This window comes from Solanum lycopersicum, chromosome 5 (genome assembly GCF_036512215.1).
Source record: "Solanum lycopersicum chromosome 5, SLM_r2.1".
Classification (NCBI taxonomy): domain Eukaryota; kingdom Viridiplantae; phylum Streptophyta; class Magnoliopsida; order Solanales; family Solanaceae; genus Solanum; species Solanum lycopersicum.
The window spans coordinates 63,993,088-64,013,208 of record NC_090804.1 but is presented as its reverse complement, the minus strand read 5'-3'; the positions used below and the strand labels follow the sequence as shown (position 1 = coordinate 64,013,208).

Genomic DNA, 20,121 nt, shown 5'->3' with positions numbered 1-20,121 from the left:
ATAATTTATTAAAGCCAATTAAGTAATTTACACATAATCTTTATTTATTTTATTTATTCAGTATTTGATGTGATATAATTTTTTAGAGAGAATTAATAGAGTGGCGATATTATCATTTTTAAATATAAAATAAATTTATATTAAAAACTAAATAAATATATTGTACCGTTGATTTTATTAATTAAATAAGTTAAAATAAATAATTTATTTTTAATATATTTTATTGTTTGACCACAAACACTATGAAGCAAATATAAAGTAATATAACTTTTTCCAGTATGTACCAAAAATAAATAATTATATTTGCCACCTCTTTTTTTTATATAAAAATTCCGTTGATAATAGTATTTCTAAACATTAAAAATGAAAGCACTCGTATCTATTATTTATTTACTTTTAATTTTACAAATAAACGCCTTACCATTATAGTTAACATGGAGCCTGGAGAATTTTAAATCCATATATAATTTGATTTGGCTTTAAATTGCTATTAAAAACATTTTTAGACCTAATAATAAATATAAAAAAGACATTTTAAACCTATTTACAATACATTAAAAACATTTCCAACTCTTGTCCATTATAAAAATTGGTAAAAAGTCTATCTATGTGTATAACAATCCATTTTGAATCTTTTTTCTTTTTGATATATAATAATACATATAAAAATATCCTCTAAATTAAAAATAAAAAAGTAATGCAGATATATAGAGCCATTAAAATTTCTGAGATTTAAATCTCCACCCTTCATTTCTTATCATCCTTTTTATATCTCACTATATACTAAAATCCCCACTAATTTAACTACCCTCTCTTCTCTTCTCTTCTTCTTCATTCTAGCTACTTGTTGACAATCCATTCTCAATTTAAAACCCTTAAACCCATCATATAGTCATATAAAATACATAGAAAACACTAATTATAATTCTCAGAGTCGACTGTCTATCGAAAACAATCTCTTCTGTGAGATAAAGGTAAGGATAAGATTTTCGTACAGTCTCATATTAAATTGTTAACTTATCAAATATACACTTCAAATATTGTTTTACTTGTTATTGGTGTTTCTTCTATTGAATTCCCTTAGTTGCAATTTAAAAAGAAAAAAAATTTAATCTTTCTTGTACCGACAAATGTGATTTAGAATTTGTTTTATTATTATAATTTTGAATTATTTTTTAAATTTCCTTGTTTCCACATATAAGAGATTGATATGTAATTTTCTGTTTTTTTTATGTATAAATATTATTTATTTTTTTCACTGATTTTAATTAAAATATTTTTTAAAAATAGCTATTGGATATTTATTTTTTTACGTGAACTGAAATTTTTTTAATTATTTTACATTTAGAAAATTTGAAGTAATTTCAGGTTTAGTTGGAAAAATGGCACCAAACAAGAATGGTCGTGGCAAGACAAAAGGAGACAAGAAGAAGAAGGAAGAAAAAGGTTTTTTAAAATTTTATTTAAGAGCTACTAATTTTTATTTTTATTTTTATATTTTTGAAGACTAAACATATAATTATAATTAATATTGTTAATTTCTTTTTGGTATTTTTTTTTTTATCTTTTGCAGTTATTCCCGTTGCTATGGATATAACAGTAAATCTAAAGGATGAGACTCATATTATTCTAAAGGTTTGTCATTATTTTTATTAGATAAGGCTATAATCAATTAATGCTAAATTTTCAATATTAGAAATATTATTGAAATGTTTAAGGAAATAGGCAATTTGATTTTATCGTCTTTTATAAAATTGCTTATAGTTTTTATATATATATATATATATATATATATTTATTTATAAGTTTCTTCTACTCAATTTATAAATGGTCATAAAATCATTTACTGTATATTAATTTGAGAAGTATTGAAAATGTTTCTAAAAGTTGGAGCAGTCATTTGTTCCGTCTCTAAATGGTTGACAGATGTAAAAATATTATCTATCTGATTAATTAAATTTAGATACACCTTGTTCTGTCTCTAAATGGTTGACAGACTTAAAAACATCATCTACTTGATTAATTAAATATGGATACACCTTGTTCCGTCTCTGAATGGTTGACAGACTTTAAAAAACATTATCTACTTGATTAATTAAACTTGGATACATCTTTGATATATCACGTGACATAACAATTGATTTCAGACTTTTATAGAAGAATGAAACTTTTCATAAAAGTTGAAGTGTTGAAAACACCCTTAAATTTAACGAAAAATTATGATGTATTTTATTCATATTGTTAGATTTGAAGTATATTTAAATTTAATTAATCAAATAATAAAATAGATATTTTTAAGACCGTCCATTATTTGAAATAGTCAGTAATAATTCGCCCCAATTTAGAGCTGAATTCCAATTATTTTCTTTTTATTAATTGCGTGTAAATTATTTTACAGCATTTTTACACATTTCAAGAAAATAATTTATTTATGTTTTTGCTTTGGCAGGGAATATCAACGGATAGAATAATCGATGTTCGTCGATTATTATCAGTGAACACAGCAACGTGTAATATCACCAATTTTTCATTATCTCATGAGGTAACTAATTAGGACTAAATTCCAATTTTGCATATGTCAATTTTTTTTCCTTTTTGCCTTCTTATTTTTAATCTACGGATATATAATAAAGAATGATCAATCGAATATTTTTTTCTAAAATAAATTATATTAGGTATATGCAACTAGGGGTGTTTAAAATCGAACCAAATCGCAAATCGAGTTAAACTGGGAAAAAAACGATTAGTGATTTGGTTGACTTTGTTTGGTGTTGGATAAAAAAATTCGACTATATTTGGGTTGGTTTGGTTTCAACTAAAAAAAAAAACAACCCGACATTATATATATAATTTTAAAATTTTATTTTATACGTAAAATACTTACTTTGATATAATTTTGAAATATCTCTTATATTTTTTCATAATTTTAATCTTTTAATATATTTGTTTCATGTTTGGATGTTTGAATTCTTAATGATCTAATAAAGATAATAATTCATACATGTTATAATAAAGTTTAAATAAAAATCAAATTAATACTAATGCAAAAAGAAAATTAATTCAACACAATAATATTGAATATTTGTTTTTTAGTTTTACATAGATTTAGATAATTAAAATACATGATCTAACTTTACTTTCTTTTAATATTTAGTCATGTAACTAATACTTACTAAACTTATTTTAGCATGATTTAGTACTTTAAATTATGATCAATTATATTATGACTTTTTAATTTGTTAATATTTGTTTTAAGCGATTCTATTATTATTATTTTTGTTGGATATTTTAGTGTCATTAACTATATCATATTTTTGTTATTTTTTTGATAAATAACTTAGATAGTTACATTTTGGTAGGACTAAAGAAATATTTGAAGTACAAGCAAATTATATATTTGTATGAATACTTTATTGAAAAAATTCAAAAAACTCAAAAAAAGTCCGAAAAAACTCGAAGTTGAAAAATCCGAGTTTTATTGATTTTGATTTGGTTTATAAGTTAAAAAATTTGAGATAAATTATTTGATTTAACATTTAAAAAATTGAATTAATCCGATTATGTACACCCGTGTATGCAACTATGCAAGGAGTTTTTTTTTTTCTAAACTTGATTTCTCTTTTTGATCTAAATAATAATAGAAACTTATCTCCTTGCGTTTTTTCTCTTTTGTATTGGAAAAGTTGTGGTGATTCATTTTAATTATTATATTTAAGTGTGTTAAATTATAAATTTTTATTTTAAAAATATTCATTATAAAATAAAAAATAAATTATTGTTTGAACAGGTAAGGGGCCCACGTTTAAAGGACACGGTGGACATTTCCGCCTTGAAGCCATGCGTCCTCACACTCATAGAAGGTGAAATATTATATGACGCCGTACTGAAAATTTGCACTACCATTTTTACCCTCAAAGTTTTTGATTATTTCTTTTGCAGAGGACTACGACGAAGAGAGCGCGACGAGTCACGTTAAACGATTGCTGGATATCGTCGCCTGTACGACGTGTTTTGGGCCGTCTGTTAGAGATTCCGGCGGGAATTCTGAAGCTACAAATGAATCGAAGAGCGTTAAGAAATCGAGTAAGCAGCGGAGAAATGGAAAGGATAAGCGATCTCCTTCACCGCCGGAGGGTGCGGCGGCGACGGTGACGGCGATGGTGGTGGATGAAGACGGAGAAATGAGTAATTCCTGCCCGAAGCTTGGTAGCTTCTACGAATTCTTCTCACTTTCTCATCTCACACCACCTCTTCAGTGTAAGCTTCTTAATTTTGCTCTTTTTCTCTCTCTGTATTATGTTAGATTTGATTTTTACTTTTTCACATTTCAATTTTGAGTTAACTGTGTCAACTTTAACATAAATTTTAAGATATATATTTTTTAATCAGATTAATTTATATGAGAAATATAGTAACTTGTGTAATGTTTCATAGTTTTTCACTATCTGAATTTAAAATTTAAAAATTATAGTAGTACAATTTAACTTTGAAGATTATTAAATTGATTCCCGCGAAGAAAAATATGATAAGTAAAACTAAAAAAGGAGTGTGAAATTTAAAAAAATATGTGGAATTCAAGGTGAAACAAATATTGGATATTTGAATGGCTATAAATATTTATTAACTCGTTTCATTATTTTTAGGTTCTAAAAAGATATTAACTCGTAAAAAAGTAAAAAGATTGTTTTTTTCTTCCTTTGGTTTATGGGAGTAAGAGCCTGTTTGACTCAGTTTAAAAGCTGGTCAAACTGACTTAAAAGCTGGTTTTTGACTTATTTAGCTGTTTGGCAATACTCAAAATAACTTATTTTAAGTTAAAAAAAACTTATTTTAAGCCAAAAGTTAAAAGCTGGGGTAGGGGTGCTTTTTTTTTCCAGCTTATAAGCTGTTTTAAGTTGGCCACATTTTTACCTTTTTGCCCTTAATATTTTTATACAATCTCCAAATTACCCACATAACCTAACATCTCTTTCTTCTATTTTTCTCTTTTCACGTGTGGATGATAGACAATTACTATTACTAATGAATGAAAATGAAAATAAAATAAATCTTAAATCTTTCAAGTGATATATTCAAATTATTTATTATTAAAATGTAAAATAAGTTGCACATATAACTTAAATAAAAATTTATATTCCTCTTATAAATAATTTATGATAATAAAGAAATATGTGAATGATAGACAATTATTATTACCTATGGATGAAACTAAAATAAAATTATAAATCGTTCTTTAATTTATTCAAATTATATATCTTTAAAATCTATAATTAGTTTATATTCTTCTTATAAATAATTTGTGATGAGAAAGAAATATGTGAATGATAGCAAAATATAATTATTTATGACTGTAAAATATAAATTAATTAACTTTTATTATGTTAACAGCTTTTAAGGGTATTTCAGACTTTTTGATTTAAAAAGCTGTTTATCAGCACTTATTTGTCAAACACATCAACAATTTTTTTTAACTTCAGCACTTTTATCCAAACGCATAACTGTTTATTTTAAAAATAAGTTTCAGCACTTTCAAAAGTATTTTTTAAAGATGTTTTTATTAAGCCCATCCAAACGGGCCCTAAGTATTACTTCCCAGTTTGTCTTGAATTGCATGAACAAATCATTCATGAAAATGGAATTCCAAATTAACTTCATAAATGAAAACAATATATCCATAAAAAATGTACACATCCAACTAAGGAATGTACAGTACTTATTTACCTTACAATTTTCTCAGTTATGCATAGTTAACACAACACCTAACTGAGAAATGTTTTTTATGCTTTCAATTTCATTACTTCTTTTTGGACTGCTTTTGATTGTTGTTCCTTGAGCTGAGGGTTTATCGAAACAGTCTCTCTATCTCCAAGGTAAGGGTAAGGTGTCCGTACACTTTACTCGTCTCAGACCCCACTGTGTATGTTGTTGTAACAATGCTCAGGTTAAATAAAAATTGAAGAGAATTTCAAATAATAGACTAAACTACTTTGAGAATTAAGATATGTATTAAATTTCATGATGAACAAAAAAACCAAATGAATTTTGAATCATAAACCATGAAAATGAATGTTTAACCACTATAAAAAATATGGCATTAAAATGCGTTTCAAGCGTGGATGATTATCGTAAGAGATTCCCAACATATCATATGATTCTCGTTCTTGAAAATCCACGCTTTTCCAAACCCAGAAAACAGACGGAATTCTAGGATTTGCTAAAAATGTTGGATGTTATCATATTAACAAGCCTTTCGTAATTACTTAATATTGACTCCTAGGATTAAATAAATTATCTTGGTATAAACATTGGGTGCATGCATTTCTCTTTTATTATTATTGTTAAGTGAGCATGTATTTTATTCGTGGTGTATGCAAATTATTCTTTTTACTCTATATTTTTGAGCAGTTTCACCTAAAAAAATGTAGAAATATTAATAGAAAAGAAATAATTACCTAGTCAATATGACATAACTAAAAGTAGAAAAGATCAATCTTGTCTTTGGTATGCAATTTAATGCCTAAAGCTAAAAATATAATGCAAATAAAGGTCTGATGTGAAGATACACCATCTGTCTTTACTGATGAAAATATGTTAATCAGCTTCATCTTATTTGTGTGTGTGTGACTCATCGCATCCCAGTTGGTGTTTATATTCTTTTTCCTTCATATCATAAGTTCAGTATGTTCTCTTTGACAAATCTCAAACAAATTAATTCCAGTAACTTCATAAATGTTCCCTTAATCTTTAGAACTCAACCAAGATTAGATTGTGTAATGAGCAATACCAATTGACACCAAGTTTCTTTTCGTAGCATCAAATACATCTTGAGAAAGGATATAAGAAACAATTTAGATGCCAAATTATCCCTTTTAAGATCTGCCTTTCATCCTTTTCTCTTAGGGAGGGGATTCATTTCTCATCATCATAGGTGCAGATTCTTGCTATATAGCTGTGCACTAACTAAATTAACCATATTTATTGCAGTTATAAGAAGGGAAACAAGAAAGGTTGATGAAGTTCTACCAAATGATTATCTTTTCTCACTTGAAGTAAGCCTCTCTCCAACTAGCTTCTTTCTTGTGCCTGGTTCCAATAATTTGACTAATGCAGTTTCAGATGTATTTTGATGTAAAATTTTAGATGTGGTTTAACCATGAAATATTCTATTAATGGGCATCTCTAACTGTTTGCAGGTGAAACTCTTCAACGGGAAGTTGGTTTCGGTTGAAGCTTGCAGAAAAGGTTTTCATAACACTGGAAAGCATGGGATACTTTGTCACAATCTTGTAGATTTGTTGAGACAACTAAGCAGAGCATTTGACAATGTGAGTTCTGTAGATTTTTTTTCTTCTTCAGATAAAGTGTGAGCAATTGCTTGCCAGGGTATGTACACTGAACTCTTAGCATAGATGATTCCTCTTTTTCAGGCCTACAATGAACTCATGAAAGGATTTCTGGAGCGTAACAAGGTGCCGTCAATATTTTTGGCCACGTTGAATTCTAAAACGAGTGCTTATAGTGAAAAAGATATCCTCTTCCTTTTGAGACTCATGTACACAAAGGATGTAATTTTTTTTCTTTTTGCTACAGTTTGGGAATCTTCCTTATGGTCTCAGAGCCAACACATGGCTTGTTCCCCCCGTGGCTGCACAGATGCCGTCAATCTTTCCTTCTCTGCCTGTGGAGGATGAAAAGTGGGGAGGAAATGGAGGTGGTCTAGGCCGAGATGGAAAAAGTGATTTATTACCTTATGCAAGTGAACTTTTGTTTATTGCATATATGCCTTGTAAGACAACAGAGGAGAGGCAGGTTCGAGATAGAAGGGCTTTTCTTCTTCATAGTTTATTTGTTGATGTTGCAATTTCTCGGGCCATCTCAGCTGTGCGACATGTAATGGAGAAAGTTAAACCAGCTCATTCTGATGCAAACAGAGAAATCATTTATAATGAGAGAGTTGGGGACTTGAGCATATTTGTCACCAAAGATGTGGCGGATGGTAGCTGCAAAATCGATACCAAAATTGATGGATGTCAAACAACTGGAATAGCTAAGAAAAATCTGATTGAAAGGCATCTACTCAAGGGGATTACTGCTGATGAAAATACTGCTGCCCATGTAAGTATATACTAAAGAGAATGATGTTGATCTACTACTTACTGTCTGAAGTTTTGCATTTTGTTTAAATGAAAATTGCTGGACTTTGAGTTCAGGATATTGCCAGTTTAGGTGTTTTGAATGTAAGGCATTGTGGTTATATTGCGACTGTAAAAGTTCAAGGGAAAGAGAGTGACAAAGTGGGATTTCCATCGGAAAGCATTGAACTTGCTGATCAGCCTGATGGTGGTGCAAATGCGCTTAATATCAACAGGTATTGCATGTTTCCTCATAAGTACATTGAATTTTCTAGTAAGTATGCATTACAGAGCCAAAATAAGTACATGTTAGTTTATCTTCCATGGTAGTTTCATGAAACAAAAGATATAGGTTTTTCTTTCATTCTTTTCCATGTTAAGTTAAAACAAACAATAAACTTATGTTATGACTTACTTGCAGAAAGAACTATAAATTCATTAACTCTGTATGCTCAATTTGGTTCAGCATTTAAAGAAGAGACTTGTAGGAGGAAAAAATTGTTATGGAGAAAATGAATTCAACTAGGAACTAATTCCGAGATGACATGTCAGAAGTTCACCTCATTCTGATTGCTAAACATGTATGTCAAAGATATGCCCTCAGAAATGCTAAAAGTGATCACCAGAAATTATTATACTGATATTATCTGATGCAAAAGTATATATTGATATTGAAAAGAATCTTGATACCACAAGAACAAAGAAGGGGGGGTTGTGGTGGTGGTTAAAATTTAGGAGCTTCTAGAACTTCTGAAAACATGGAAAATGTTATGCAAGATCCCTGAATTTTCTAAATACTCCTGTATCATCTTGGTTGTTTACAACCTCCTAGTCCCTATCAGTTATTTTGTCCTTTACGTAAGGTTCATTATCGTTATTTTCCAACTTTTTGCAGTCTGATGATAAACCAACTACTGATTCTGATATTTGTAGGATAGTTTTCTAGTGGGGCTGTGTTTCCCTTGATCTCCTCAAGTCTTTTATTATCTATGCATCCTGCTTAAACACTATATCTTGCAGTTTAAGGTATTTGCTTCATGCGAAAGATGACAACAAGGTAATGCATTCAAAACCCTCAAAATCTGAAGAGATCAGTTCCTCTCGGGCATTTGTGAAGAGAATCCTAAAAGAGAGTCTTATCAAGCTTCAAGAACAGAATATAGAAGGTGACTCTTTTATCAGATGGGAACTTGGAGCTTGCTGGATACAACACTTACGGGATCTAAAGAAATCAGAGAAAGATAAAAAACCTCATACAATGAAGACAAAAGATGAGATCAAGGTTGAGGGACTTGGAATACATCTGAAATCCCTTAAGAACAGAAAGCAGAACGAACCCCAGTCTGAAAGCTTCAAACCTGTGGCAGATAGTGTAGATGGGAGATCAGAAGAAGATGTCATTCCATCAGAGGATTCTCAACGTGAGACTGATGCCAATCAAAATCAGCTCATACTGAAGTCATTGCTGTCGGATGATGGTTTTACTCGTCTGAAAGAGTCGGAGACCGGACTTCACGTTAAGGTGGCAACTAGCAAGTCTTTATTATTTATTGACAGGTTACTTCATCAAATAATGTTCAGTGACAGGGTACAAGATAGATTTAGTTGAAATCCATTTTCTAACATCCTCCTTGCTTTGATAGTCTGTGGAAGAGCTGATTGATATGTCACAGAAGTACTACAATGAAGTTGCCCTTCCAAAACTGGTAACCGTAGTTAATTACTGTATAGAGATGAATTATAAATGAAAAAATTGGTCTCTTAACTGTGTCTTAATTGATAAATGTATTACAGGTTGCAGATTTTGGATCTCTGGAACTCTCACCAGTTGATGGTCGAACCTTAACTGATTTCATGCATACCAGAGGTCTGCGAATGCGTTCTCTTGGACACATTGTAAGTCTTCGTGATCATTTTGATTTTTATACCCTTAGGAATTTCTTGTATATCTATAGTGTCCCTATGATATTCTTTTTTTCCCCTCAATTGCCAAGAAAAAAAGCACAGTCCATTTTCTAAATCTAATTTACTATCTACTGAGAAATTTGTTTTTTCGCCGTCCATAAAGAACCTTTATTTGTGTAAGCTTTCTTCTTTTATTATCATGTATCTTGAATGTCCGCACTGTCATGCTATTTAAAAACCTATATTGGTGTCCCAATCATAATACTACTATGCATAAGAAATTAAAGCACCACTAGATTCTCGTATAATAACGTTGCAAGTTTGTTACTGGTAAGTGATATGGAAAGTATCCCAAAATAATCTGAACTTCTAACTTCACATTTTTCATCTCCTACATGTTGCCTCTACATTGATCTGGTAGGAGGTCATTATGAATGAATACAGTTGCAACTGTGAGAAAATATTATGCTGATCATTTTTTCGTATGAACCCTTTCTATGTTTTCTCTTTTTGGCAGATAAAACTTTCAGACAAATTATCTCATGTGCAATCTCTATGTATACACGAGATGATAATACGAGCTTTTAAGCATATTCTGCAAGCTGTTATTGCTTCGGTCGTTGAGATAGAAGATCTGGCTGCAGTAATTGCTGCTACATTAAACATGATGCTTGGGTTTCCTGAAAATGATGAACAAAATGAACCCCATGGCATAGACCCACTTGTGTGGAGATGGCTGGAGTTATTTTTGAAGAATCGATATGAATGGGAGACTGGCATTTTAAATTACAAGGATGTGAGGAAAATCACAATTCTTCGCGGTTTATGCCTTAAGGTATTACAAAAAAAATCTTGGTCAATTAGGAATAAACATAATCCTGGCAGTATGCATGCATCAATTGTGTTCGGAATGATAAATATTGTCCAAGTGAAATAAAAGGAAGCAGTGACGAACTCCAGGTTTTTTATCAAAGCACGGAAAAGCAGGAATACTCTTTATTTCGTCTTTCATTATATGTCCAACATGTATAATTATGTGGTCACATTTGATGGATCACTAGATACATAGAATTATATGAAATGATTTAATGATAAAGGAATATATGCCTTTTCTTTTCCAGGAAATACCAAACTTATTCTAGGGACCCCAATTGACTCTACATCTTGACTATGTTGACATTATTAGTAACATGTATCAAGAAGCCAATTAGAATAATTGAAAATTGTTTTCGTTAAATTGGTGATAGAACCAAAGAACTATTGACTAGCTTGACCTGTTTTTAGATCAATGCAAATAGGCACATAATTGTTGTGTGTCACTTATGTTGTCGATTTAGTGATTGGTGCATAGCCTCAGTGATTCGATATTCATTTGATTCATCATTCCACGATCTTGGTGTATATTATTTTTTTGGGTACACGATCTTGTTTCGTATATTGTAATATTGAACGGAAAAGAGCAATGAAGAGTATATTTTGTCTAATTTAGGTGGGAATCGAACTTGTTCCGAGAGATTATGATGTGAATTCTCCAAATCCTTTTAGAAAGGAAGACATTGTCAGCCTAGTACCTGTGCATAAGGTGACAATGCAAACCCTGCTATCATATGTGATAATTAGAGTCACCCATGCATTTTTTTTGAGTCACTAATTTTTTCCCACTTTCCGTTGGATCTGTGTGTTTTATACTCTGCAGCAAGCTGTTTGCTCTTCTGCAGATGGACGACAGCTTTTGGAATCATCAAAGACGGCTCTGGATAAGGGTAAACTCGAAGATGCTGTCAGCTATGGGACTAAGGTAACTAATATTAAAAATAGAAATAAAGAAAGTTTCTTTGCATTACGTTCTCCCTTCTTCATATTGAAACCATCGATTTTCTATAGCTTCTTGTTGTCTTTAGGCATGCATTTGGTAACAAATTATTAAATTTTTGTACACCATTTGGTCAATAGTGCAATTTATGGTGCTTTCAGGCTCTTGCTAAGCTTGTTGCAGTATGTGGTCCCTACCATAGAATGACAGCTGGAGCATATAGCCTTTTAGCTGTTGTTTTGTATCACACCGGTGATTTTAATCAGGTATTCTTCAAGACTCATTAGCTTAGGGTTTCTGCAAAATCATGTTTTTTCCTGTATATTTGAAATATGTGGCCTTTTGTCCTTTTATACTTTCTAGTATGTTAATACTAGTGTTTCAATGCCAGGCAACTGTCTATCAGCAGAAAGCCCTGGACATCAATGAAAGAGAGTTAGGGCTTGATCACCCAGATACCATGAAAAGTTACGGGGATCTTGCAGTTTTCTATTACCGACTTCAACACACAGAGTTGGCTCTCAAGTATGTAGTTCTCTAAGATGGCCAAGTATTTTAAAATTTTTGTGCTGGTGATAATTGTGACGATATGTGTTACAAGACCCATCCCAATTCTTTGTTACACTATGGGGCGTTAAAGTTGTCCCAGTTTGATCGAGGGAAATGACTATTATCTCCTTATATGATCTTGACCAACCCTCTTTTAATGAGCTAGCTTCTGAGGTTGAGTTAGATCCAAAATTTATAGTGGGAAGATAAAATAATGAGTCTGGAGTATGGAAATAACAGCTTGAAACTTGGTAAAGAATGATCTTTAGAAACAATTCAAATGATGAGTTTGCATAGTTAACAGCTTGGGAATGGATATAATAGCTCAAAAACTTGCTGTGAATATGATCTTGAGACAATTCAAATAACAAATTTGCACAGTTGACATAATGACCTTGTAAGCTTATGAAGGACAAGCTTTTAGTTTTACTATGAACTAAATAAACACCAACTGCGCACCTTTATGCCCCCATGATTTAAAAATCTAAACCACTCATATTTGCTCCTTACCTTTTCAACTTAATCCTGTTTAACCCTGCAATTGTTTATGGTGTAATTTTAACTGCTCTATTCATTCCTTATTGACAACTTACCTTCCCATTATTCAGTTATGTAAAGCGAGCTCTTTATCAATTGCATCTCACATGTGGCCCCTCACATCCAAACACTGCCGCAACATACATAAATGTGGCTATGATGGAAGAAGGGCTTGGTAATGTGCATGTTGCCCTCAGATATCTCCATAAAGCTCTGAAGTGCAATCAAAGGTTACTCGGGCCTGACCATATTCAGGTTCTCTTTGACTGATGTTATGAGTATATATTGTTTTGGTTTTAGCATTCACAACTTTCTGCTTACATCCATGCATGTCTGGACAAACTGGCTTTCATCGGCACTCTGCAGTTTCTTATTTCCTATTTTACAAGCTATGTATTAATTTGCTGATTTACCAAAGGGTAGAATGAAGGATGATTTCCCTCTCAAAGGATGTGCCATAAGAATAATTTGTTATTTCATTTCCAATTTCTATTGTGTGCTTCATTTCCATGGCAAAAACAAGTAGTCATGCCATTCAAGTGATTTTGTAGGCTTGAGTGAAGGGTTTAGGTCTCCAGTGTCAATCTCTATTTGAAATAGATTTTTTTCCGGTTCTCTTTGTTTGCTATAGTGCCAGGGTTTTTGAGTTTCCAGGGTAATCAATTATCTACCTCAAAATCAGCAGGAAATGCTGACTAACAGTGCTGGACTCAAAGTTCATTCATATTCCAAATAGTGTGCATCATTTCTTTTCTATTTTTGCTTCAAGTGCTATCATTGACAGACGAGCTTACTTCAGCCTTTTGGTTCTAGGTTTGTGATTTAAAGACAGTACTATTTACTAGCACATCATCCCAACAGCCTGACAAGGAAAGGTGTGATGAATGAGAAAAGAAGAGATGATGGGAATGAATATCTCGATTGTTCCTCTAGCATGTTGGAGTTTATATAGTGTTTACAAATACAAATAATCCCCCAAAAGACAGCAAAGTATGCAAGTAATCCTAAAATGGGACGGGAAGCAATTTCTATTAATTGCAATTCCTATTTACACAGTATAGAGATTCTAAACATTTCCTATATAAACAAGGAATGAACTCTTACCATATTAGCGATTCCTAATTCTTAACAGAAGGGGTTATCATGGAAGTTTTTCTTGTGGAATGATAATTATGACTGAGCTGATGACAGTTACTAGTTTCTTCTGTAATGGAATTTGTAATAAGTCATTTTGTTCTGTCAAGAGACCTGATTAACCTCTTCAGTTCGACTTATTTTTATGTCTCTGGCCATATAACTGAAAAAATCTCTCTTTAGAGCATGGTGCTATAAATTTTTGAACTTGATGACCGTGTGAAATCCCTAGTAGTGCTCAAACCAGAATTTCTGGGGAACTGTCTTTCTTATACAACAGTTAGACATGTTTTAAACTAATGTGCGTGGAAAAAAAGTATCAAATTCGTGCCTGCATCTCTCTGATATGCTACACTTTCTCTGCCAGACTGCTGCGAGTTACCATGCTATAGCAATTGCTCTCTCTTTGATGGAAGCTTATGCTTTGAGTGTTCAACATGAGCAAACAACCTTGCAGATACTCAAAAAGAAGCTTGGTCCAGATGACCTTCGCACACAGGTACCTTCTGTCTCATGCACATGTATACAGGCACGAACAAATGCACTCTCTTCCCAGAGTGGGGCTGTATAAAGAATTACAATTTCTGTCACTTTACTACTTGAGTATTTGTCTGTTTCTTTTACTTTTTTTATTTAACAAATAATACTGACAAAATAACAGTCCAGTTTAATTAAAAAATATGTACGCAGAGTTTCATCTACTGTAAGTATGCATGCAAATAGTTAGTCTTTATGTGACTATCTTTTTCTTTCATATTCTGACATTTAATGAGCGATGAGACTGTTGAAATATGATAAAGTTCTTTACGGCAATTTCTATGGCTTGCTTGTTTTAACCTCAACTGTTACTGAATTCTGCAGGATGCTGCTGCTTGGCTTGAGTATTTCGAGTCCAAGGCTTTTGAACAGCAAGAAGCTGCTCGAAATGGGACTAGGAAGCCAGATGCATCAATAGCCAGCAAGGGCCATTTAAGGTATATTAGCACTTTTACTTTCTTAAATTTATTTGGATTGGATACTGTTAGGCATAATCAGCCAAGAAGAATTTGTCTCAATTTGTCTTACATCTAATTTCATGGCTAGCTGACGTGATAATTGGAGGGCTTGAGTTCCCATTGTTCAAGTGATCATTATGCTAGCCATCCCTTTGACTGCTGCCTTTGTCCTTCTCCTTTGAAATTTCTTAGGACATTACTATGTTACTTTCCTCTGACTTATGCTTAAGGTTTGTTGGTTCTTTTGTTAAATCAGAGTCTTATTGTTAGAGTCACAGGTTGAATGAAGATACAATGAGTCTCTTCATATGATCTCTGTCAATTTTGACGTCATGAGCTTGCTTTTTGGATTTAGTTAGAGCAAGGACCAGTTTTTAAACATGGTATAAAAGCTAGACCCATATCTTATGTTGGGTTACTCTATGTTGGACCCATGTTTTGTTATTCACGTTTCAGATGTCTAGCTCCAGTTGTGCCAGGGAGGGGAATGTTAGAATCTCACTGATTGAGGATGAGTTGTAGTTCCTCTGTATCATTTTGAATGATCCTCACTTTATGAGCTAACTGTTGGGGTTAAGTTAGGTCCTGTCTTCATGTTTCTCAACACCTTCAATCCACATACTTGCATTTGAGTTTGTTATGTGATATGAGATCCTATGTGGTATATTTTGCTTATTTTGAGAAGCTAAGTCGTTAGACTATGAATCTGTTTAGGAAGTGACAATGTTTTAATGTAAAACTTTTAGATGTTACATGAAGATCTTTTAATTGCTTTACTTGCACAATAACTTCTCAAAAGAATGCTTCGACAGAGCTTTACTCTAGAGACTGATAAGTGAAACACTTGGGTTTTGATCTTGCTATGACATACTATCTTGATGGACAGTGTGTCGGATTTGCTCGACTATATCAATCCTGGTTCTGATGCCAAAGGGAGAAATGCTATGTTAGCAAAAAGAAAAGGCTTTGCCTCAAAGGTACAGGATGCTCATGATGTTTCTATATTTTGTTTTTTTCCTTATATGTTGCAAATATTAATCTGCAGGAAGGGGTAAGAAATTGTAATTTGGGACAAAGTTGTATATGCTAATGCAAATATGTTCTTTATCAAAGAAAAATGTTGATGCAAAATGCAAATAATTTATACGACAATCTTTCCATTTAGGACGTTTCAAAAAATTTGTAACACTAGCTTACTAAAAGGTTATACTGTGCAACATTTACATCTTTCAATCTCAAATTCGTTTAACTATTCAAATTTTAAATTTTGATATGATGTTCCCTATCAAACTTTCAACGAATACTGTAATATTTTCGTCAACTATCAATAATTATCATATTAAACTTCGAGTAAGTGAAAATGGCTGGAGGATGTCATAGATTAAACTGTCTAGCTTGAGCTGTTTTGTTGGAAAGGTCTACCGTCCATAATGCCAGCACAAGCCTACAGATAAAAGATTGAATTAGCTTAGAAGGAAACTTTGGTTCTAGGTAGATGCTTCCAAAGGTCTGTATGCCTTCCTGCTATATGTTAATGCAAACGCGTTGCTGTGAAATTCAAATATTACAGTATGCTATTTTTTATGTCTCAAGAACTCTTACCGTTTGCTTGTTCCACATTTATGTGAAATTAGATTTAGCTTGAAGTTTGAGGCTTGCATAGCATAAGCCTCCGTAATGCTTCTGCCCTCTTTATGCTTCATGCTTTTATTTCTCAGGTAAAGGGAAAATCTGATCAGACCAATTGTGCCTCAGCAAACTCTGTCACTCCTAAAGATGTCCTGGAAGTGAAGCAAGATGATCAGAAACTAATTTGCAAAGATGATAATGATTCCCAGAAGAATGAGGAACCCTTTGACATAGTAGTTATGTCTAATCTGAATGCAGACCGAAGAATTTCAGAGAACAACAAACCCATTGAACCTAGACCCTTGGTGAAAGACACTTCGTTGGAGAAGTGTGTTAATGGCGCTGTCTTATCTGAACCTTATGCAGAAGCAGGTGATGGATGGCAGCCAGTACAGAAACCAAGATCAGCTGGTATTTATGGCCAAAAACTAAGACAGAGGTGGCAAACCATCAGCAAGGTCACTGATTTTCAGAATGAAGACTCAATTTCTAAAGTTGGCCATGCTAGATTGAAGAATAACTATCAAGCTGGTAGATATTTTGTCTTAAAGAAAAAGACATCAGATGGAAATAATGCAGATTATTATGTAGCAAAGGGTCCATCTCCCAGTACCAAACTTGGTCGAAGAGTTGCCAAAGCTGTCATGTATCGGGTCAAGTCCGTGACATCGTCTGTCAGAGATGTTGTTGCTTTGACCTCTAATACCGGAGGTGAGTTATTAAGTTCTTCAGTGGAGCAGATTCAAGTCTGTGCAGTAAAAGAGGCTGGACCAATGCCAAAGAGGAGTTCCATAGTAAGCTTAGGAATATCTCCTTCCTACAAGGATGTAGCAGTTGCCCCACCAGGTACCATCTATATGTTGCAGAAGAGCTTTTCTCAAGACGAAGTTCCTGATAGTCCAAAAGTTCTGGAACTTGGAGAAGAAGCCAATGGAGAGGAACAAAATTTTGAGCTAATGAAAAGTAATGCAGAATCCATCAAGCTGGGGGACGTTCAGCATCTTATTGCAGATGATGCTGGTAATATAAATGATGAAACAGTAGCTACTGACAACAAAGAAGGAATTTCTTTGAGTTATTTGGGAGGAGGTGAAATTTCAGATGTCACATGTCCAGTCATGCCTTCAGTTCAATCCAGCCATGTTGATGTTAGTCCAATGGAAGAGGAAGGTCTCAACACTCGCAACATGTGTATTTCTGACAATTTTGATTCAAATGGTAATTCAAATGTTACGTTACAAGAGATGGAGTACCCAGAGGTAAAAGCTTCAGTATCTTATTCAAGTGATATTAGTCGAGATATGTCCAATAAACAGTTATCTGCATCAGCGGCACCCTTCAGCCCATTCCCAGCCGTTGCTCGTATAGTGCCACTGCCTATGAACATTAATCACCCTTCTGGTCCTGGAAGACTACCACCAGTAGGTCTTTGGCCAATGAATATGAGTGTTCATCCAGGAACACCCACTATTTTGCCCAACCCAATGTGCTCCTCCCCTCATCACTCATATCATTCACCTCCGCCCACCCCAAACATGATGAACTGTTTGCCCTTTATGTACCCTCCCTATTCTCAACCCCAGATGTTACCTCCAACTACATTCCCAGTAAACAGCAGCGCTTTCCATCCCAATCATTATGCTTGGCAGTGCAATATGACTCCTAAAGCATCAGATTATGTTCCTGGCTCAGTTTGGTCTGGCTGCCATCCAATAGAGTTTTCTGTCTCGCTACCTGTGGTTGAACCAATTACTGAGTCAACTTTGGTTTCGGTCACAAAAGAGTCATCTGATAATTCTGAGCGCTCGAGTCCGGTACCAAGCTTTCCTGTTGATCTCATCTCTGGGGATGAGGTTAAGGCAGAAGCAAATCTTCCAGCACCAGATGCCGTGGAAATTTTGAATGATATAGCTGAGGTTGGATCAGAAAAAGTGAGAGCAATGAACACATTGGCTTCAGAGTACATTACCTTGTCGGACAATCAATCACAGAAGGGTGACGCTCCAAATGAGAATGCTGGATCCTGTGATAATTACATACAGAGACACCCTTGTAAGACTGATGATGAGAAGACTTTCAACATTTTAATAAGAGGTAGGAGGAACCGCAAACAAATTCTGAGAATGCCGATGAGTTTGCTTAAGAGACCATATACTTCTCAGCCCTTCAAAGCTGTATGTTGCAGGGTAATAAGAGACTGAGGTTCCCAGTCTACCAGTTCTGATCCAAATGGAACTAGCATAGAGATAACTCCTTGAGGTAGTTTTACAGCTTTCACAAGATAACAGTAGAAGGATGGGCAGTCAAGCTGAGTACACGTTTTTTGTTGCTCACATGCTAAGACTGCTGAGGTGTTGATTAAAAGCACTGGTAGTACTCGCAGTTCGATATTGTTTGCGTTTTGTTATGCAGCATCAACTTGATTTGAAGGTTAGTTCTTTCAAACGAAGACAAATATTACTGTTAATCCTATCCAACCCTCTGCAACCTGAGGAAAAAGATGGTCCTTCTAATGAGTGTTTTTTTTAGTGCAGATTTGTTTGATCACATACTTTTTGGCATTAAGGAGCAGTATTCACTGTTTAGTTCACCAGTGACAATTATTCCATTTTTTCCTCAAATGCTACTCATTGATTTCATTATTTTGTATACGAAGCAAAATTATTCTTTTGACACCTCTAGCGGAAGTGTATTTGCATCTAATCTAGATAGCTTCCGATGATATACTCGTATACATTCTGAGTTTATGCTTAGAGTATATACCCGTGCAAAATGAAAAAAAGTGTCATATAAATTGAGACGTATGGAATACCTCTCTTCAATTAAGTTATACAAACATTTGGAACTCCAAAATTTTCTTTGATTTTAATTTTTAAATATCTGTTACTAATTGAGAAGAAGTGTGGTTTGCTAGTATACAGATTATATACTGCTGAAAAATGCAGGAAGGCAGACTGAAAAAAAAAACATTCCATATTGTGTTGTCCTCAGTGTAGCCTCCTTCCCTTCCCACCTCACACCCCCACCCCTGTTAAGCCTCACAACAGTGGGACGAGAAAAATTTGAACTCCTTATATAGACTTGGAAAATCCTCCCTATGAGCTAATTTTCGAAACGTAAGTTAGCTCAAGACTAATTTCAGGGTTAATTTTGCAAAAGTGTTTTTATGGTTGGTGAAACAGTAAAAGAGTCAAACTCATTCCACTTTTTTTAATTATCAGCTGGAAATATTATAATGATTAAATTATCCACGCACCAAAATGTACAGTGTTGGACATGAGGCGGGATGTTAAGTCTCACATTACATTAGTGGGCTGAGGAAAATTTAGACTTTAATAAATTTGGACAATCCTTTTCTTGTGAAGTAGCAATTTAAATTTTTTTTTCGCTTCTATAAGGATGCTTTTATACCAATACATTTTGCTTA

General features: G+C 33.2%; 1 protein-coding gene across 5 annotated transcripts; it reads left to right on the top strand.

Annotated features, from left to right (window-relative positions):
• The first annotated feature begins 802 nt into the window (after positions 1–802).
• On the top strand, positions 803–19,416 carry LOC101267609 (protein REDUCED CHLOROPLAST COVERAGE 1). Of its 5 annotated transcripts, none has more exons than XM_010323203.4 (25): positions 803–974; positions 1,369–1,446; positions 1,574–1,635; positions 2,450–2,542; positions 3,788–3,860; positions 3,940–4,257; positions 6,985–7,049; positions 7,194–7,325; positions 7,428–7,469; positions 7,591–8,115; positions 8,211–8,368; positions 9,153–9,654; positions 9,776–9,838; positions 9,927–10,028; positions 10,555–10,872; positions 11,527–11,619; positions 11,734–11,835; positions 12,012–12,116; positions 12,242–12,375; positions 13,008–13,191; positions 14,438–14,569; positions 14,932–15,044; positions 15,952–16,042; positions 16,784–19,124; positions 19,229–19,416. In XM_010323203.4, the coding sequence occupies exons 2-24, from the start codon at positions 1,383–1,385 to the stop codon at positions 18,893–18,895; spliced, it is 5,583 nt and encodes a 1,860-aa protein (XP_010321505.2). In that variant the 5' UTR covers positions 803–974; positions 1,369–1,382; the 3' UTR covers positions 18,896–19,124; positions 19,229–19,416. The 5 variants fall into 5 exon arrangements, with proteins under 5 accessions (XP_010321505.2, XP_010321501.2, XP_010321504.2 ...); XM_010323199.4 differs by having other exon boundaries at positions 834–974; positions 7,410–7,469; XM_010323202.4 differs by having other exon boundaries at positions 838–974; positions 1,360–1,446; positions 7,410–7,469.
• The last annotated feature ends 705 nt before the right edge of the window (positions 19,417–20,121 follow it).